The 22,688-nt window shown below is 37.7% G+C and overlaps 1 protein-coding gene across 1 annotated transcript in view; it reads left to right on the plus strand.

Annotated features, from left to right (window-relative positions):
• The window catches only part of Snx7 (sorting nexin 7), a 69,302-nt gene that overhangs the window by 36,851 nt on the left and 9,763 nt on the right, over positions 1-22,688 (plus strand). Inside the window, exon 8 of the mRNA XM_048352021.1 lies at positions 17,064-17,216. Coding sequence (XP_048207978.1) covers positions 17,064-17,216 — 153 coding nt within the window. The remainder of the gene's footprint in view (positions 1-17,063; positions 17,217-22,688) is intronic.

Consider the following 22,688-nt stretch of genomic DNA (forward strand, 5'->3'; position numbering starts at 1 on the left):
CCAGATTCTCTTTATATTTCTGGTGTACCTGGGATGACAATCACATACCACTACACCTGGGTTCTCTCTAGTTGTGATGATGTCTTGTAAACATTTTCCCAAGGTGACCTGGAATCTATCCATCTGAGCTTCCTGTATAGCTGGGATTATAGGCATGAGCCTCTGCCTCCAGCCCCATGCTGCTTCTCATAGACTAAGTATGGAAATGGAGAAACTTGACTCTGGCTAGTTAACTTCCATTGAGTGCTCTGTGAAGGATACTTTCTCCATTTTCTTTTTAAGTACTTGGATTGACGTTGAATAAAGCACTGAGTTCATTTAGGCCAAGTGAGTGGGGTGTTGTTTGGAACCCTCTATAAATCTGTAGCATCACAACCCTACCCCCCGACCTGCCTGCATACTTTCATCCTTTTTTGCTCTAATTTTCCCCTTAGCATCAGTCTTTATAACATCATAGATTATTTCACACTGATTTCCTTAGTATCTCTGTCTTTCTGTTTACCCTCTTCTCTCCTTCAGTTCCTTCTTCCATCAACCTCTCTCGCCCGCCCCCTCCCTCCCTGTGCTCTGAATTTGACGGCCTTAATGGCAAGCGAGAACTGTTGATTTGTTCACAAAAGTATCTCCAGGCGCTAAAACACTGCCTAGCCTTTGTTACTCACTCAGTAGATATGTCTTGAAGGACAGGAGATGGTGCTGACACCGACTTATGGAAATAACTCAAGGCTTGGAACCAGAAGCCACTGCAAACTTGACTTGATACATGTGATTTCCACTCACATAGCATGCTTATGTATATTTTCCAAACTGAAATTCTATTCTCCTGAGTGGAATGCATGTGGGGAAGAGTGGGCTGCTGTGGCCAGAGGGAGAGGAAAGAGTCTGTGAGTGAGAATAATGGAAAATATACAACTGGAGAAACTTGTGCTTGGGGGAGAAAATAATTTATTTTCACTTCAAAGAGGAAACCTAAGATTAACCTTTTTCATCGTAGAGGAAAGATGTGCTTATGTGTGTTTTTAAGAGTTAACTAAACAGGATATGAAAGAATGGACACACCTTACAGAAATTTTAATTACACCTTTTTAAATTTAGAATATAGTCTTCCTTACTAAATAAAGATAGTGAAATTAGACAAAAATTTAGTTTGGACTAACTACTTATATTTAACCTTCAAGGAAATAATGGCATGTCTTGAAAAGCAAGCATCTGTTGAGAATGGCCTATATTCATATTTTAAGATAAAATGAAGATTTGTTGGGATTTTTCCAATCAGAAGAGCACAGGAAAAGAAAAATATCTTACGTCCAAGTTTTTAGTAGAATTTCCCAACTGAAAAAGAAAAAAAAAAGTAAAAGAAAAACCTACTTTTTCATTTGGCTTACTAATATCTTATTCTTTACCAAAAAAATTCTTGATATATCACTATAGCCTAATGGTCATTCCATTGTCTGTGTGCATATCATATTTACTTTATTTAATACTTCATTGCTGTTGTGTTATGAAGTTGAATAAATTATCAACTTTAATTACCTACATTATATCCTCTAAGATACTTTAAATTAAGACTGGAGCAGACATATTTAACAGAGAATCATTACAAATTTCTTTTTGTTGCCCATCAAAACAGATCCTTCCTAAAATGTAAAGAAAGGTACTGATTTCATGATCTGTGACTGTCATCTTTTACATTTTCAAAGAATTAGTTTGCTGACAAGCCTGCCACTTCTAAGCCCCTATAAATCATGATGCATCTTTGGGAGAAACCTGCTGGAGTTCCTTTATAGATGAATCTGCCATAACTGGCCATGGAATGACTGAAAGGAAGTTGCTTAAAAATATGCAGGGTAGGGTCACCATGGAAACCCGCCCTTGTGAGGGCCTGCTAAGGAGAGGTCTTTTGCAGTCACCATGGCGACTCTGGCAGAAAGCTGCATATAGCAATCTTGCCTGGTTGTTTACCATGGCAACTCAGACAGGGCCACTTTGGAGACAACCCTGGGGCCATTTCTATGGAGATCTGCTGGGGCAGCCATCAGAGACTCCTCCATCAAAGTCACCTTTGGGTCGGATGCTCCGTGCAAAGCCAGTATAGCATCTCTTAGGGAACTCACTGGTCAGTGAAATGAGGCTCTCCCAAGAAGGGCAAAGATCAGCAGGGTTTTAATTACTGGGTAGAAACATAGCAGTGTTGCAGCACTCCAGAGGTTATGGTGAATATACTAGTGGGTATATTCATGGTGGGCTCTGTGGTACACAAATACAAGGCTTTTTGTATTGCCTGTAACTCTGTAAATGGCATAAGTCAGCAAGATTGCTGACTGCTTTCACTCATGACACAGATGGGTCCACTGAGGTTAGATATTTTCTTATAAAATCAAACAATACTTGATAGTTATTTCTTTGCTTTGCTATAAAGTGGCTACTTCTTAGTGTTTGTGGTTTGTAGTTCTTATCTCCAGTAAGAAATAAATGGCTTCAGAATGACCTGTTCCAAGTAAAGATATTCAGGAGGCTAATTTCAAGGTTAGTCCAGCTGTTTGATTTGAAGAATTTTTTTTTAGGCTTTGGAATTAGATGTAAACAAATCCAAGCTCATCTACTTATTAATTCTGTGACCCAAGATAAGTTTACTAACTTCTTTTAGCCTCTTTTTACCATATTTAATTTGGGAAAATTGTTAGTATCTTTCTAATAGACTTGTGTAAGTGTTAAAGGACATAACCCAGGTCACTTGCTTGGATTATAGTTAAATACTCAGTTGTTATCTGCTACTGTCTGATGACTATATAGAAATAATATTTGAGTTAGGCCTTATAAAATAACTGAGTTGATTGAAGAGTGGAGAAAATACAGAGAATAGATATTATTAAATTTGGTTCAAAGTCAGGTGCCAGTGGCTCATGCCTGTAATCCTAGCTACTCAGTAGGCTGAAATCTGAGGATCACAGTTCTAAGTCAGCCCATGCAGGAAAAACTGTGAGGTGCTTATGTACATTAAGCATGTAAAGCCAGAGGTGGAATGGTGGCTTAAATGATAGAGTGCCAGCTTTGAGTGAAAAAGCTGAGGGACAGCATTCAGGTACTGATTTCAAGCCTGAGTACTAGCACACACACTCACATACACACACAAAATTAGTTCAAGTTGACAAAGCATGGGAAAGGAGAGTATGGGCAACAGGTGTGGGATGAGGAGGGATACCGTCTTGTCAGGTTAAGAGAGGAAGGATTTTATCCTTGGTATGGATCCAGTGAGCCACTGTACTAAAGAAATGAAGGAAGCATTTCAGGAGGGAATTAGTGAAAAGTAGATGGAACTTGAGTCATTATCACTTAATAAAAGAGAGATAGCACTATTACTGACATTTGTAGCTTGTAAAGTAGGCAGATATCTGTAAGAACTTTGTGGTCTTGAAGTCTGGTAGTAAGGCGTTTTAGTTTTGCTTTGTTTTGGGAGTAGGAGCAGACCAAGGGTTTGAACTCAGGGCCTGAGTGCTGTCCCTGAGCTTTTATTCTCAAGGCTAGTGCTCTGCCACCTAAGCCTCAGCTCCACTTACAGTCTATTGGTGGTTAATTAGATATAAGGGTCCCACGACCCTCTCCTGGGATGGCTTTGAACCTCAAGCCTCAGATCTCAACCTCTTGAAACCAGGATTACAGGCATGAGCCTCCAGCAGCTCCTGTCTGGTATTGAGTTTTTAGTTAGAGCTTACATTTGATACATGCTTATTTACCTCATCACTTCAGCTGTAAAATAAATAAGATTTATCTGTGGTGCTAAATAATGCTGCTACCCATTTTCTTTTCCTTTTTGTTTTTTGAATGGGCAATTTATAGTTTTCCATTCAAAGCAACTTACAGCTATAAATGAATATGAATACATTTGACATTTAACAATATGTGCAAAGACTCGGAGATTTGGATCTGGATATAATACCATGGCTGTTTAACAATATATTTATATGAACAAAAAATACATTTCCATATAAGATGGTCAAAATGTGGATTTGCATGTAGCCACATTCAGTAGATGTGAACAGATTCTAATTTTATTCAGGTTGATTCTTGCTCTGTATACTATGCTAATTTTGAGCCAGTGCTTTCTCTCATCCTCAGGTGGATGTTTATTAATTTTCAGGTGATCTTTGTAGTATACTCTTTTTAGATATTTTCTGAGTCACCCCTGATTGTTTTACAAGCTCTATATTTTCTTCTATATATCTCATCTCTTAATGTGATCCAGATTATGCTTTTTATGCCCACTTGCATCTATGTGTCTCTCACACACATCTGCAGCTATGCCCAGGTAGAGCTGCACAAACTCAAATAGTAGTCAAGAATGTGAAAGGAGATAAGAGCCTTCTTTCTTATACATTTCCTCTGTCAGCTTGTAGTGGGCTTCATCAAACCTTTTCCTCTGGTCTATGGTCAGGATTGTGAAGAGTCATGATTAACACCAATCAGTTAGGGTATTTGACAACTAACCATATCCACAGCACACCCCCAGTAAAGATATGTGAAAAATAATTGGGCTCTTTAGTAGTAAGAAGGAAATGAATGAAGGATTCTAGGTAAAACAATAAGAAAATGAATAAATCTGTGCCATCCCCCTTGACCCCATGACCCATGTAAGAGCCATTGGCTGGCGTCCTCTCAACGGAATGGGATTTGGGGTACTGTCAAGGCCACCAACAGAAATCTCCCAGAAGTAACACTTGAAGTCTCAAGTCCCTCCTCTCTATTCTTGTCTGACTAGCCTGTCATTCATGGCTCATAGGCTTGACTAGTGAGGGAGAGAAGACATTCATGTACACCTATTTGTATAGTCTTTCAAAAGGGGATTAAAAAAAACAAATGCCAAAAAGTCAAAATAAGATTTTTTTCTTCACATTGACATTGGAAATTATGAATATCAATTTATATATCCCAGGCTTTTTCAACTTCTGAAATATTTCAATCTTCACTACTTTGAAAATTGCTTTATTTCTGATTATTCTGATATAATCTCAAGAAAATATGTTATTCTTAACTTGAATACATTGCTCTTTATTTTATGTCTTCTCATCCTCATGTACCAGCATTGCCTTCTGGGCAACTATCTTAAGTTCCCTGTCTATATCAAAAATTTAGTTTTCCAAATGTTATTTTTGCTTCCATATTTTAGCTCTCCTTTTTGGGGGAAGATTTTGAAATATAACCATACAAGAACAGTAAAACAATAAAATATAAAGACATTGTTGCAATTATTTTCTTCATGCCATGTGAAACAGTACCCTTTTTTTTAATCTCTCATATTAACTTCCCGTAGTTTTACCCCATCTATCACTTCATGTGGCCTTAGAACCCTGGATACTGTATATACGGGAATTAGAATTAGGGAAGGGAAAGAGAATACCAAAATTGAGAGACAAAGGATAAAAAGCCAAACCATTCCAAAAGCAATACTTACAAACCCAATTTGGGTAAACAACTGTCCAACTCATGGGGCAGGGAAGGGGAGAGGGGAATGGGGAGAGGGAAGGCAGGAAAAATGAGGGAGGAGGTAACAAGTTGGATAAGAAATGTACTCACTGCCTTACATATGAAACTGTAACCCCTCTGTACTTCACTTTGACAATAAACTAAAAACAAAAAAGACATTAAAAAAATGTCCAAATAAATTGCCAAAAAAAAAAAGCAAGTAAAGAAATAAAACCCCATCTCTTCTATTTGGTAGGATCTAGGATTTCACCATAAAGGGTTTTCCCCTTCATTATTTAATTTTGTTCCCTTTTATGATCAAGAAGAACAGTTCCTGAAAAGTATTTAAAGTAATTTTTTAATTCTAATGACAAGATTTTGCGTGCCTTCCTCCAGAGCGTTGTGAGACCTCTACTTTCGACCTTTGTAGTTTGGCAAGTTATGTACATTCTTTGACACTTTTCCCAGCTACAGAACATGTACAGTCAGCACATTAAAACTCTAAAGCTAATGGCTAACCAAGCTTACCTTTCAGATATTTATATAAGCAATATTTGAGGAACTTTCTTTGAGGTATATATTGTGCATTTCACCGAAATTTGGAAAGTACTAGCTGCGTTTCAGTTTTTCACATCTTCACATTGTTTAGGAAAGGGAAGGGTGCCAGTACTGGTGGCTCATACTTATAACTCCAGCAGCTCAGGAACTGAGATCTGAGAATTATGGTTCTAAGCCATCCTGGGCAGGAAAATCCATGAGACTCTTATCTCCAGTTAAACACCACAAAGTCAGAAATAGACATGTGGCTCAAGTAGGTAGAACACTATCCTTGAATAAAGAGCTAAAGTACATTATGGAGGCCTGAGTTTAAGCCTTAGTACCAGCATGTGCACGTGCATGCGTGCACGCACACACACACACACACACACACACACACACACACACACTACAAAGAAAAGAAGGGATGGGGGAGGGAGAGAGGAAAGAAGAAAACAGAAGGGAAAAGTGAAGGAAAAGAAGGGGAAGACAGCTTTATTTATGTTATTTGCATTGAATCCGTGCTTGACTAATAGATACCTAATATATACAGATAAACACAACGTTGTAAAATTATTTAAACCAAGTTGCCCTTGGTAATGAATCATCAATGTAAATGTCAAATGAAGGACATTTTAAGATAGGAGAGAAAACAACCACCTCAACAAAGTCAATGAGCTTTACTTTTCTTCGTCCAAGAAAGGCTTCTCTATGTAGCCCAGGCTGGCCTGAGCTTTTAGTCCTTCTGCTTCGTAAGTCCACTTATGCTGAGCACTCATAGCCCTGGGCATGATGCCCCACAGGCAGGGTTCTCTTTGCCTCTCAGCTGCAGTGGTAGAGCTTCCTCTCGTGAGTGTGTCTCTAGCTTCCTCACATCGTAGGCTGACACCCAATCCCACATTGTCTTCCATCCACTCTGTACTGTGTTGTACATACCAGATTGTTAGGTGCCCGGTTCGAATCCACATCCATCTGACACTTATGTCTATGAACTTACAACCTATGCTTATTTTCTTTTTATGCCAATCTCCTTTTCTACTTCTTGTCTTGCACTTTTAGAAGACACCTTAACTATGACATAGAGGGAGTCAGGAATAAATAAATAAATAAAAATAAAACAGAGATGAAGCATTTTCAAGTCATGTCAAAGACCAACATATTTTCCCCAAAGGTGTTTGTAACAACAAAATTGCTTACTTTTTGAGGGGTAGAGTATTTGAACAACAAGCCTATAACCAATTGTTACCCAGAAAACCAGTCAGGAGATATTTGAGAGGGAAGTGGAGAACTGTACTACTTCCAGAACTTTACTAATAAAATGTGCTCAGGGAAATAGACTATTAAAATTTACTAATCTGAAAAAAAAACATATTAAAAATGCACAGCCTGGAATGAGTGGGAGCAGAAAGATCCCAATTGACAGACTAGAGAAAGAAAGGAAGGGTGGTAACATTAATGTAGGTAATTTTCTAAAGCAAGATTATACATTCTTGTTTTTTTTATTTCTAGAAATGTGATTTTTTTTCTTCATTGCTGCAGAAAAAGTTAACAGATGGATAAAGTAAAAGAAGTAGCTTAAAATTCCAGTCATATTTTTCTCAGGATTTAAAAAAAAAATGCTACTTCTGGTGTCCTTTGGATTTGTGGTTTGTTTTGTGGTGTTCTCCTGTGGTGAAGATGATAAGTTTAAGCAGTTTTCTGTGCACACACTCAAAATAGATTCAATTTCTTTTTAATTTAAACATTTTGTTCATAAGAAATATGTCCTGAGGGTCTGTCTTACACATTCCTTTTACTCCTGGCCCTCCTTGGATGCTTGATAAATATTTGATTATTCTTAGAGCAGTAACACACTAAGAGCTAGAAGCCTGGACAGACCTCTGATTCACTTTACTTAATTTGTGATGTGAATCAGTCATTACTGATTCTTTACCCATGAATATACAGAAATAATGCTTGTTTTAAAGAAAACTGTTGACAATGAATTTATATGTTTAACCTACAAGTTGTGTTACTGAAAATGTGCTAAGTTATAGTATGAATTTGTGAAAGATTAGAGAATATTTAATAGTGTCCTAACATATATTATTTAAGGTATAAATAGATTACATGGTATATCAAAATGAAAAGCATTGGCTGGGTTCTGGTGCCTCACACCTGTAGTCCTAGCTACTCAGGAGGCTGAGATCTGAAGATTGTGGTTCAAAGCAAATAAGGACGTAAGGACAGGAAATTCTTATCTCCAGGTAACCACCAGAAAACAGGAGGTGACACTGTAGCTCAAAGTGGTACAGCACTATCCTTGAGCGGAAAAGTTCAGAGACAGCACCCAGGTCCTCAGTTCAAGCCCCTGAGTGACAAAAGAAAAACATTTTCATAAAGAATAAAGCCATGCTAGGATTTGTGCTGTCCATCTATTATCCAAGCAGGTGGGAGGATGGGCCAGGAAGACGAAGAGTTCAAAAACAGCTTGGGTTACATAGGGAGACCTTGTCTGGAATCAAAGAAAAATGAAGACAGTAGTTTTCCTTTTGGTTTTTTTTTCCTAGTACAGTGAAAATCACTACATTAAGTACATTTTTTAAAATTTAGTCTGTATTTCTAGCCTTGGCATAAGTTCAGATTTTTTTCTCTACTGAATCTTTTGTTCACTGAATCTTCTTATTCACTTGTAATTTGTCTGAGAAGCAGGTTCCCATCATCCCTATTCTGTCTACTGGCCTGATCATTGACCCCGGCCATAACCCAGGGCATGGCAGTGTCTTCTCTCTCCATTAGTGGGCATGCTCCTCCCTGCATTTGTGCTTTTATACTCCACACTGGACCACACCTATGTGAGAGCCCCCATGTTTTTCTGTTCCAATTCTTTTCGCCTGTGCCAGCCTCACCCAGCCCCATGCAGTGCCCTCCTCATCCTGCTTGGCAGTTTCTCCTGCTGAAGGCTGTGTCAGTACCTCCTGTCTCCTCTGGTTTAAGGCCATGACCGCCATTTGTCCTTCCTTCCTCTACCAGCATGGACACCATTCTTGTTCCCCACTGAGTCACTTCAGCTTCAGGACCGAATTGTTCAGACAGGAGAGAAAAAAAGAAAGAGCTGAGTTTAGTTTTCAGATGGTTACCATATTTCCTGCATGAAAATCAGAAAGTTATATCACGACTCCAGTGCAACGGGAAAACACCACGAGGACCTCTACCACTGGAGAATAGTGGAGATTTTGAGAAGAAAGATGATGTGCTCTGCTCAGTTACACGGCTAGTTTTAACCATACCTTAGCCTTTCTCCTTGAAGATTTGTAAGTACCTTTATTTACCCCTGATGGGTGGGTTTGAAGTCCACAGGGATAAAAGTTATTTGAAGGCAAATGACAACTCTATGCTGCAAAAATCAAAACAAAAAGCTATGTTGAGGTGTGTCCCAGTTCTTAATAAATTGGGAATTAGAACATGTCCAGTTGCAATGATACCATAAAATTGAATTCCTATTTTCTCTTTTAAAAAGGTATCGTTTTTAATTAATCATGTTAAAATAGCAGAAGAAGGTTTGGGCCAGGTAGCCTTAGGCACAAAGATGCTTCAAAATGATCCCCCAAGAGAATTATTACACAGACCTGTGTTTTTACCAGATCAGCAATTTATAGATGATAGTAACAGCTAATATTTTTATAAGCAATTACTGTGTGTCAGGCAGGGGCCAAATCTATGCGGATCACCTCATTTACATCTCACAAAATGTAATGATGTGTGAACACTGTTATTTTTATTTTGTAAATGTGATAATTGAGGCCCAGAGAAATAGTTAATGTGTCGACTTTGTACTTATAGGAATTCTCCAAGCAGGACTAGAAATTGTGCAATTAACTGTATTCCAAAACTGTTAAAGCATTTCACAGCAACTGTTATGGATAGGCTGTTAATCCTTTATCCATGGGAAAAACCACTGGTCCATCCTAGAAGTTTACATCTGAGTCCAGAAGGCTGATTATCAACATGCTTCAGATAGCTAACACCAACCATTTCATTTTGGCCTCTTCCATTTGATATTCTGCAGTAGAATATATTTGTGACTTGAAATGTTCTGTCACGATGCAGATTGACTTTTTTCTTCTCTTAGCTGTACTGGATTTTGAACTCAGGGCTTTGTACTTGCTATGCCTCTGGCCCTTTTTGTTCTAATTATTTTTGAGATAATGTCTTGGTTTTGTGTCTGAGCTGACCTGGACTGTGATTACCCCCAACCACAGTCCTGATCTCCATATCTGGAATAGGGTTACAAGTATGAGACACTGGTGCGCAACTTGCATTGGTAATTTTAATGGTATAGTCATCTCTTGGTATCTGTTGATTGTGTTTATTTTTAAGGGATCACATCATCACTTTTAAAAAGGTATTATTGATAGGACTCCTAGACTTACCTGGAAAGAATGAGTTCTCTTAGTTCCCTGTATATTTACTGTGATTAACCTTGCAGAAAATTCAAAGGAGAACTCTTCATTTCCTAGAATGCTGCTGTTTTGATAATTGGCTTTTTCTGTATGTTGGCAGTGTAACAAGAAATCATAATTATGGTCTGAGGCATGTTAATGATGTTGGAGGTGCTTGTTTTGAAGGTGATGTGTCAACTGCATTTGTGGGTGTTTTATGACTCAATTTGTCATTTTCAGAAAATGCATTGTGTGTTATTGAGCAGGTTTCATTTGGATAACAAAATTGGCAATGTTTTTTGAGGGGAGAGGTTTCAACTTTTTGAGAAAAGTGTGTATTATAAAAAAGGTACTACTTAGTAATCACATGCATGCCTGAGCAGTATTGTATAATCAACTATTTAATTTGTTCAGACACATCTTACCTCTCTCACGGATCAGAAAATAATACAGTTTTATTGTTAAGAGCCCTCTTCTCTCTCCCCTGCAATTTAATTAATGCTTGTTAAAAAAAACAACAGAGGTAACTGTCAGATTAGAATTGAGTTTTTTAATTTTCTACTGTCTTTTGATAGAGTGGCAATCTAAATCTTTTTATTTAGGTATGTTCTTTTCAAGGACTTTTCAAAATGATAATACCCCCAGTTTTTCTAACTGTGAAGACAAATTTTTAACATTTGACTAAATAGATTGAATGGTTTGAGGGTTTTTTTTTCCCCATAAAAGGAAATAATAGAGAAGCGATGTGAAAAGGGAAAAAATGATATTCCAAAGTAAGAATAACTAATATCCTCACATTGTATTTTATTCAGAAATTGAAGATACATGCCATTAAGGGTAGAAACATTGGCAATTAAACATTTGTTACTGTTTAACAGTGTAAAGAAATAAGCAAGAAAACTAGTACAAAAACAAGCCAAGAATTTGTTACTGACATTTTACCTTCCTAATATCCATTTATTCTGCAAATATTTATTGAATCCTCATAAAATGTTAAGCACTGGAGTTACTAATGAAAAGATGGACATATGGCCATTCGTAGCAAAAACTATAATCCAACAGTGAAATTAAACAAACAAAAAAGAACAAAATGGCTGGTTCTAATTAGGTCAAGAAAATGAATAGTGGACTGCGCTGGCAACAGAAAGGATCTGTTCTAGGAAAGATTACCTGCAGACTATTATTTAAGCTGAGGTAAAAGAAAGAAAGGTGAGTATTGGTGGCTTGTGCCTGTAATCCTACCAACTCAAGAGGCTGAGATCTGAAGATCATGGTTCAGTGCTGGCCCAGGACAAACCCAAGAGACTCTTATTTTGTGTTAACCAACACAAAGATAGAAATGAAGCTGTGGCTCAAATGGTGGAACACAAGCCTGGAGGAAAAAAACAAAAACAAAAAAAAAGCTCAGGGACAGCACCCAGGCCCTGAGTTCAACCCCACCAACTATAAAGAAATAAACAAATAATCAAGTACTAGCTATGAGATTCTTTAAGTATTTCACTTATTTAAATCTCTTAATAATGTTTAAAACAGTTTTTTCCTAAAAGATCTTCTATGTCATTAAATTTTAGTACCTCTTTTTTTTTTTTTTTGGTTGGTTCTGGGGCATGAACTCAGGGCCTGGGCGCTGCCCCTGAGCCTCTTTGTGCTCAAGGCCAGTACTCTACCACTTGAGTCACAGTACTACTTCTGGTTTTTGAGTGGTTAATTGGACATAAGAATCTTACAGGGACTTTTCTGCTCAGTCTGGCTTCAAATTGCCATCCTTATATCTCAGCCTCCTGGGTAGCTAGGATTACAAGCACAACCCATTAGCACCTGGCACATGTGAGTGTGAGCTCTCTCTCTCTCTCTCCATCTCTTTCTCTCTCGGTTTGCATTGACCATAAATTTTATACTTTCAAGAATTCTATTGCCCTACTTTTTGGGCAAATATAGAAATGTAACTCTGTTTTGCTTTTCATCTTACATTCAACAATCTTTTGAATTAGTTTTTGATTTTCTTATAGATTCTGAAATTTTCTCTGCATAGACAAGTCTGTCGTGTGTATACTGGTAATTTTGACTTATTTATTCAATAATAATAACTTAGGTTTACTCTTTTCATCTGTTATTACATTGGCAATAACCATGGTAATGTTATTAGTAGTGGAAGCTGCTTCTATTATTCCTGATTCTAAGTAAATACTCCCAAGATGTTTCAACTAATACTGTTATTACCTATATACTTTTCCCTTCCTATAACACAATATTTGATATGTAGTTGCTATATGTCAATGCTTTTTATATTTTGGTAAATGCTTTTATCCATTTACTCAGAGATTTTTCTCTTTCTAATTCTCTTACTGCAGAGATTTATCATGAAGACATTTCTCGTTTTAGCTATTGTTAGATCTCTGGTGTAGAACCAAACTTGCCATTGACAGATTTGAGTTGGTCACTTATTTTCCAAGGACATTTTATTTTATAGTCCAGTTTACATTTGCTTGTACCAGAAATGTCAGTTTTTAGATCAATGTATTGTTAGCCTCACACATTTCCATACAGAAGATTAATTTGTGTGCAATTGCCATTTTATGTTAAGGAAGAAACAACTTTCCCCTTCTCAGATCAGGAGTAGCTCTAAGATCTTAGGGGAACCAAAGGGCAGGATCTGGAAGCCAAGCCTGCCTCAAGTGGTGAAGTACCTCACTAGCAATGCAAAGCCCTCCCTGAGGTCAAATCCCAGGACTGCCAAATAAAATAAAAAATTTACTGGAAAAGTCTTAGGGACTCTGTCCTGATAATGGAAAGATTCTGTTTTGTTTTCCAATGTATACATCCTTACTATTGTTCCTGTAATAAAGACATGTGCCTAGCTTGTTGATTCTTTCCTAGAGAGATTACCAAATGTTTCCCGGAGATAGCTGCTTCTCAGCAGTGGTGTATGCAAACAAGTTTAACTAGAGTATTTTGTGCTATCAGTCTGGCAGCTGTTCCCAGAGAAATGGTAGGGAAGCCCTTTCCCTGCTTTGATACAGTTGCTGGTAATCAGGACAGTTAAGTCCTCCAGAGTGATCAAACCGAAGAATATAAATTATTCGTTATATACATAGTTGATCAGCCAGGCAGCTTACTTTCTAGATTACAAGGAAGTTGGAGACCTACCCCTGTAAATCTTAGAAACCCACCTGAGGCCAATGCAAACTCAAAAGTTTTCTTAAGATCTCCAATTCAAACTTTCATGTTACTGATACCATTTCCTAATATGCTTACCTTAGTATTTCTCTCTGATCTCTGTGAAATAACTACAAGGTTATGTCATGTTTATCCTTCACTTTAGTAGTCCTTAAGGTCTCTCATGAGTGTTTCCTGGGTACAGGAATCACAACTTCAGAAACAAAGCCTGCCATACTAGTCTCATTCTGGAGCTACATCAGTATTGGGAGAGGTTTCGATGTTTTATAAAGATTTGCCTCTGAAACAGAAGTGTTTGGAATGAGAAATAGAAGCATTTGATATGGGGGTCTTGTGCCTCACGTTGTCCTTAGTACATAGTAAGTACTGCTTGAATGTTGGATTAAAAACTGATTTCTATTTAAAGGGGAAAAGAGTACAAAAGCTTACAGTCATCTGGCAGAATAATGGTATCTATCTGCTTTTACTTTTCTTACCTTGCCAGATAAGAATTTTGACTTACTAAGAAATATACACCAAATGTTTTCGGATTTGGAGAAAATGTTCATTTGTATATGTTTTCCTGACAGCTTGAAATGTTATGTGCTTCAGTAATCATTAATTATTGCCAGGCACTAATGGCACCTATACTTCTAGCTACTCAGGAGGCTATGATCTGAGCATCACAGTCCAAAGCCTGTCCAGACAGGGAAGTCCTTGAGACTATTGCCTTCAACTAGCTATCAAAAAGCCAGAAGTAGAGAGATGTGTCTCAAGTAGCAGAGGACTAACCTTGATCAAAATAGCTGAAGGATAGCACCTAAGTCCTGAGTTCAAGCCCCAAGATTGGCAAAAACAGTCCTGTTATAAACAATATAATGGCCTATGGTTTATGAAAATAACCTCATGAGGCCATGGGAACAGAAGGTAGACTTGGATTTCTACAAACAATTATCTCTTTAAATTCATGATTTCTTTCCCCTGTCAGGAAAATAATTTTTAACATTTTTAAATAATCATTTGAGAGTTTTATCTTACAAGAAAAAAAGAAAATGGGTTTTTTTTGGGGGGGGGGCTAATTTGGCCCCATCTGTTCAAGAAACAGCACATGATTAGATTTTTTAAAATTTTCATACATCTAATTAGACTCTACCCATAACAGATGGGAATACATAGTAGCTAAGTGAAGAATAAAGTCTATTACCTTTTTATACACACTTCTCAGTTTGTTTTCTTGAAAACATGAACTACTCCTGAGTTTGTATAGTAAAGCCACTTTGGATGTTTCAAAGTACAATTGGCTTCCCCATACTGAATTTGATGACCTGCTGGTAACTAAATAAATTTAGGGTTTGTGCCCACCCGACATGACAGAACTATTTAGGACCATAAGAGCCTGTAAGCCTCTGTCTTCTGCCCCACCCCTCCCTCCAACTGACTTCTTCAACAACACAGACCTTTGTCCTGTCCGCACATCTAGCCTGGTACCACATTCTCTTGCTTCTGGCATTTTAGTCTCAGGATCTCCTGGTATTTAGAATCTGATTTGATTTCTGCCTCCCAGTGCTTTTTCTTAAACTCTTCAGTCTCTTCCACTGTTTTCAGATCCCAACATCCTCAGGACAGCTTCTTTTAGAAGGCGACAAACACCTACCTGTCTATAATCATCCTTCCCATTCGCCAACCGTTGTCCTTCAGAAACTCCAAAGCAAAAATGCTTCAGTGAATTTACACCTCCAGAGTACTCCCTGTGAGATTCCTTTTGTGTTTTCTTTAACCAGCTGTTCTTATTTCTTTCTGTTAGCATTAGTTCACAAGGTTGACGTCTACTTCTTCACCCTCAAATTGTAGTTTCTACCATAGACTCTATGGATGCTGAAGGGTGATTCAATATCTAGGAGCAAGCTAGACTTTCAGTTTCCTTCCTTCCTTCCTTCCTTCCTTCCTTCCTTCCTTCCTTCCTTCCTTCCTTCCTTCTTTCCTTCCTTCCAGAGAAACATGTGCTCCCCAGGCCCACATCCTGTGCCCGCCACACTGTGCAGAGCAGCCTCCACTACTGTAAATCCTTATTCAAAGGATATGTTCTCATTTAGCACTCCCTGCTCATCTTTTCTAGCATTTCCTACCTTTCTTTCTGCTTAGCTCCTACTAGTCCCTGATACATCATATTTTATTTATTTTGGTATAATTTGTGTCTCCCCTGGGGAGCACAAGCTCTGAAAAAGCTAGAATTTCTGTCTCATCTTCATTGCTAGGTTGCTGGTACAGATGAAGCACTGGGTAAATGTATTCAAGAATATGAATATATGCATATTAAAAATATATGTTAGACATAACAACTGGATTTCCTACTCAAAGCTTCTCTGAGGAAGTGTCCAAATATATACTAAGCCACTTTGTACTGGAGCATAAAATAGGGACCAGGCCTTAAGACATGAGTCTACTATTGCTACCAGCTGAGTAATTATTCAGTGAGCCTCCCAAGCCTATAGGTTGGACCACATCTCTTTTCTTTATGTTGGAGCTGGTGCTGGGGTTTGAACTCCACACCAGGGAACTATCCTTATCTTTTTCATTCAAAGCTAGTGTTCTGCTTCTTGAACTACAATCCACTTCTAGCTTTTTTTTTTTTGTCTGTGTTGGTTTTTGTTGTTTTTCTGTGTATTTTTTTTAATTATCAAACTGAATTACAGAAAGGTTACAGTTTCATACATTAGGCATTGGATACGTTTCTTGTACTGTTTGTTAACTTGTCCCTCATTACCCCATCCCTCCTCTCCCTTTCTTTTCCCCCTACCCCCCATGAGTTGTTCAGTTGTTCAGTTCATTTTTACCAAACAGTTTGTAAGTATTGCTTTTGTAGGTTGTTTGTCTTTTTTTACCCTGTGTCTCTCGATTTTGGTCCACTTCTAGCTTTCTGCTGGTTAATTGGAAATGAGTCTCATGGACTTTCCTGCCTGGACTGGCTTTGAACTATGATCCTCAGATCTCTTCCTCCTGAGTAGTCAGGATCACTACAGTGCCAACCACATTGTTTTGATGGGTGTTACATGTCAGTTCATTGGGCTTTGGGTTCAATACAAAACTGAGGCCCAAGATTGGGAAAGTGAAGTGAAGGAAGCCATATCTTTGATATAAATAAGCATCAGCAAACTGATAGTGATATTGGACCTGCTGGTAGAGAATTTTTTAAAGTAATTTGTTTGGTTAAAGTAAAGTTAAAGCTCAGGCCTGAGAAACTGAGGCAAGATCCCAGTGCTCAGGAAGAAGACCCTGGAATTCTGCTGTACAGCCCTGCTTTGCCCAGAACCAGTGCATATTTTACTTTAGTGTTCATAAAACAGGTAAATGCTGGTGACTCTGATAAGAACAACAACCAGAGGAATTCTTCTTAAGCTATCACAATATTATGGTCTCTGTAAATTCAGTGAGTTCACCTGCTCTCAAGGCATTACAAAATAATTCATCTCTCTTTGTGACTCACTTCAGCTCATAGACGAGATTGGAAGACTTGAAGATAAAGTAGAATGTGCAAATAATGCCTTGAAAGCCGACTGGGAAAGATGGAAGCAAAACATGCAGAATGATATCAAGTCTGCATTCACTGACATGGCTGAGGAGAACATTCACTACTACGAACAGGTAACCGTGGGTTTTGATGCTGCTCACTCCCTGTGCTGAGTAGAAAGAGCCCAGTGGGGAATTGAGTCTACCCACAGGCCCCTGTGATGCTCAGCTCCAATGGAGTTGCCAGGAGCCATTGTTTGAAAATCTGCAAAGGGAGAAAAGGAATGGCGGTTACAGTAAGCAAAAAATGAGTCCAGGGACTGCATCTGTAACTTATTCCCCTGGCATCCTCAGCTTTCAGAGCTATTCAAATAGCAGTAAGAGAGCCTTGTGCTAGTGGCTCACACATAAATTCCTAGCTACTTGGGAAGCTGAGATCTGAGGGTCATCGTTGGAAGCCAGCCTAGGCAGGAAAGTGGATGAGATTATTATCTCCAAGGAACCACCAAAATTCCAGAAGTGGAACTGTGGCTCAAGAAGTAGAGCTCCAGCTTTGAATAAAAAAAGCACCAAGACTCTGAGTTCAAGCCCCAGTACTGGCACAAAAAGCAAAGGACCCACAAAAGCAAACAATAACAAAAGAACGGTGCTTATTATTCACTTAAGGAAAGAGTAACAATAATTTTGGGAGATGTGGGGTCAGAAAAGAGCTTGAACATCATTTTTCTGAGTCATCATTTTGTTTTAAATTATACACCTAACTCTTCCTCAGACAGTAATGAAGAATGTTATACTGTCACTTTTTTTTATCCAGCCTATACTTTTAAAAAAATATACATCTTTATCTCTGGCTAAGTTGACAATATATGATATATTTAAGAAATTTGAAGGTCACAGTACTTTTCCTTTAAAGAAACTTTATTTTTTATTTATTGTTATTGTACAGTTGATATGCAGAGGAGTTTCATGGATGACATAATGAATAGTGAATACAATTCTTTTTGAACTATGTCTCCCCCTCTCAGTTTTTCCACAAGATGTATATTTCATTTTCCACATAGAGTCTAGTAAATATCACTGTTGTATTTGTCCATCCTTGTTCCACCTTTTCTATCGACCCGTTTTTCATCTTTTCTATGGACCCCTTTACCCTCCCAAATACAAATAAATAACAAAACAAAAAGGAGAAAACAAAAGCAGCTACACACACACACACACACACACACACACACACACACACACACACACACTGACATGATAAATTATATAGTATTCTAGACATTCACACACTGAGGCCAAAGGAGGATATGCATAGGAGTGGGTGACAAAGGCTCAATAGCTACTTGCATATGATCATATAGAATAATATTTTATGCGATGAATTCCAAGAAAAGGAAACAAGACATTTTTAATATATACTTTAAAAAGAAATCTTGTCTATTTTGAAAGATTAAGTGATACTGGTATTTGAGCTAGATTCTAGTGGTTCATGCCTATCATCCTACCTACTCAGGAGGCTGATATCTGATAATTCAAGGCCAACCCATATCAAAAAGTTTGCTACACTCCATCTCCAAAATAGCCAGCAAAAACAGGGCTGGAGGCATAGTTCAAGTGGTAGAGCTCCTGCCAAGTAAGTTAAACTGAGTTCAACTCAGACCCTGAGGTCAAGCCCTGGTACTTGGGGGTGGGGGTAGGGAGGAAGTAGAAAATTAATTGACCACCTGTACAAGGGAGGGGGTGGGGAGAAGGCAGTATACAAGAAAAACAGTTCCTTTGTTATGTAATTACAATTAAAGAACATATAGTCAGTTGAGGCAAGATCATAGCCAGGCACCAGTGGCTCACACCTATGAACTTAGCTACTCAGGAGGCTGAGATGTGGAAGACTAAAGCTGAGAAAAGTTTAAAAGTCCATGAGAGTCCATCTCCAAAATAATGAACAAAAGCCAAGACTGGAGGTTTGACTCAACTGGCAAAGCTGTAGCTGAGAAGGCAAGTTAAATGAATATGAAGCCCTGAGTTCAAGAACCCAGTACTACTAAAATCAAAAAGAAAAAAAGATAAGAGATCATGATAAAATGGCCATATTCCATTTTAGAAAGATACTGCAGGGCATCTAGTGAAAAATGAATGAGCACATTGACTCAAAGGATTTGTTAGTTTCAAAACCTGAGTGATCAGAAGTTGTCAAACAAACACATGAGAAATATGGTCAGGTAGGTTTGGCACACCTGAAATTCCAGCTGCCTCAGAGGTCGTGACAATGGGATTGCAGTTAGAGGCCAGTGTGATGGACAGAGTTCGGAATGGATATGATCTGAAATTCAAACGAAAAGCCAATGGACTGAGGTTATGGCTCAGCTGGTAAAGTACCTGCTTGGCAAGCTTTTAAGTGCTGAGTTCATTCCCCACTGTCTCCCCATCCCTGACACATACAAAAATTTTAATAGCTAGATGATAGTTAGAGATAAAAACCAGTGTTCTAGGCATAGGGAATGCATGAACAAGACTATGTTCAAAAGACTGTGTTTCTCTTTTGGAGAAAGGGAAGAGTGGAGTTGAAGTGATAGATTTGCTGGAGACTTCCTCATTCACTTTATTGGAAAAGGTGCCCTTGAAAAACTTTCATAAGAAATGCCACAAGCTCTCCTGAGCTTCCTATGTAACACCAGCACACTGAAATAAATTTCAATAGCAGAAAATACCCATAGATCTTAGATTTTGAATAATTTCAAAACAGAGTTCTTTAATACAAAAGCACATTTCAGCTTAATTACCACCAATTTAAATTTATCTATGTACACTTACATTGCAGAATTTTAAGGATCATCCCCTGAGATAAATTTATACAAGAATGCCTTGAAAATATAGAGTATACAGTATACATGGATGGTTATAAGACATAAGTATATTAAGATATAGAAAATGACAAAAAATTTCTTTACATGATGAGATCTGCCAAATTATTCTAGACTCAGATGTTTTGCTTTCTTAGGAGAAAATGATCTTAATAATTACACCAAAATCCAACTAAGGTGTTTGGGTTTTGTGACTAACATTGCATAAATGTATACTCTTGTCATTTTCTTTTTTTTTCATTTTTTAAATTTTTTACTTATTTATTGTCAAAGTGATGTACAAAGAGGTTACAGTTTCATACGTAAGGCAGTGCCATGTACATTTCTTATCTAACTTGTTACTTCCTCCCTCATTTACTCCACCACCACCACCACCCATCCCCCCATGAGTTGTACAGTTGGTTTACAGCATACAGTTATATAAGTATTGCTCTTGCTTTGGTTTGTCTTTTATCCTTTGTCTCTCCAGTTTGATATTCCTTCCCTTCCTTAGTTCCAATATACATTATCATTGTTATTTTCAACATACCATGTGAAATTATACCTTTTCCTTTGTCTTTCTCCCCCATGGTTTTACCCCAGATATCACTATAACTGATTTTGATGCCCTGAATATTATATATATTCTTGTCATTTTCATCAAAGGAATTCAATTCATACAAACCAGTGTTTATCTTTCATGTTGTGTATTTTCTTTTCCACAATAGTATCACTTTCTTAACTCTATCCTCAAAAGAAATTGCATGTCTCAAAGTTATCAAAATTCTATGTATGCATAATTTTTTGATTTAATTTTATTGTCAAGGTGAGGTACAGAGGGATTACAGTTACATATGCAAGGTAATGATTACATTTCTTGTTGAACATTGTTACCCCCTCCCTCATTTTTCTCCCATTTTCCTTCCCTGCCAATCCCTCCTCCCCACAAGTTGTACAGTTCATTTCCAACATATTTTCCTGTCAGTATTGCTGTTGCATTGGTTCACGCTTTGTCCTTGTTCTCACCATTTTGTTGTTCCCCTTCCCTTCCCTAATTCCGACAGATCTACATACAATACCCAGGGTAACAAAATCAAACACAGTGACAACGGGATAAACCACAAGGGAAAAAAAAAAAGAAGTAACTTCACATAGTACATTAAAAACACCAATGTCAAAGAAAAACTTCTTGTTTCCCTATCTTGGACTACATTTCACTCTGCATCGTCTTAATCATATGTGGATAGCTATTGAGCTATTGTGATCCTCTTCCAGGACTATCCTAGACATATACTCATTATTACAAATGAGGATGTCTAAACCTGGAAGCATGATTGTGAGTTGGTTTTTTAAAATATACAGTAACTTGAAAAGATTTCCACAGCTCAAGTCATTTGTGGGAATTTTTTTCCTGAATGGAAAAGTGTTAACGTATGTTGCACATCATCCTATGAAAGCAAAATCAGGAGGTCAGGGCTCTTAATGAAGCAGTAATTCTTAACTAGCAAGAAGATTGTCCAATAAGCAAATAATCTGCTATTGTCTGCTCACTTAGGAATATTTCAGACTTACAGAAAAGTGAAATTGTCACTTGTTGAATTTATTCACATTCTAACAAAAGTACTTCCATTTTCTTCAGTATTTATATAGATAAATGCCCAAAGGGGTCTATGGTGAAGGATGAAATAGGATTTGAATATTTGCCTTTGTATTTGTTTGCCTGAAGTGAAATGGCCACCATTTGCATATCTTAAAATTTAAATATCAAAATGAAAGGAAATCAGATTACTACTCTCAAGTATGTGTCTGTATGCTCTTCCAGTTATTATCATATTGAAATGTTGTACTTAATTACATGAATTTGTTGGGAGGCATTTGACTTCCAGCAGAAAATATTCACTGTGAATTGGCAGATCATTATTTTCATTCTGTTCTATATGACTAATAATTAAGGATAAGTTTATAAAGTCTGAGACTTTATTAAGAATGACTACACAGGAAAGCCAAAAAAATCTAGCTGATCATGGGAATAATTTCAAAAATAGCCATGTGTTGTTCAGCAACTGGGATCTATTCTGTGGAAGGTGCTTATAGATGTTTCCCTTGATCTCCAAACACCCAAGGGTGTATTTCCACAAACCAAAGTGACTCCTGCACCACAGGACCATGTTATTTATATCCCATCATGGACTGAAGCATTGTTACTACAGCACATGGCTGTCTGTACAATGCAACCAAATAGAAGGAGAAAATAACTTCCTGACAATGTGAAAGGGATGCTGATGCAATCCACATGGCATGCTGGATGAACAGCATGGGTATTTTAATTGTTTACCTGTAGGCATCAAAGAGAATCTGCCTTTGTTACTGTTGGTGCTGTTTATCCCAGGATGTAAGAGAGTCAAAGGAAGTGGTCTTTCTTAGGTACAGTAAATTGTAGAGGATATTCTTAGGCAAGCTTTACTGTGATATCATTGAGTTTGCTCACCTATGTCCTTTCTAGCAGCAAAGTACAGTTAAGTCTTTCTCTACAATAGCTCTGGGTTTGGCAAGAACTATAAAAGAAAAATGTTATTACTTTTAGAAGATAGGCAGAAAGAGAAGAGAGAGAGGAATAGGGGAGAAGGGGAGGGAGAGAGAGAGAGAGAGAGAGAGAGAGAGAGAGAGAGAGAGAGAGAGAGAGAGAGAGAGAGAGAGAGACTATATACTTACTCCAGACAACCCTGATCTCCTTTACATTCTTGCTTGAGGACTTTTGTACTTAACG

Source organism: Perognathus longimembris, chromosome 7 (assembly GCF_023159225.1).
Source record: "Perognathus longimembris pacificus isolate PPM17 chromosome 7, ASM2315922v1, whole genome shotgun sequence".
In the NCBI taxonomy this organism is placed as follows: domain Eukaryota; kingdom Metazoa; phylum Chordata; class Mammalia; order Rodentia; family Heteromyidae; genus Perognathus; species Perognathus longimembris.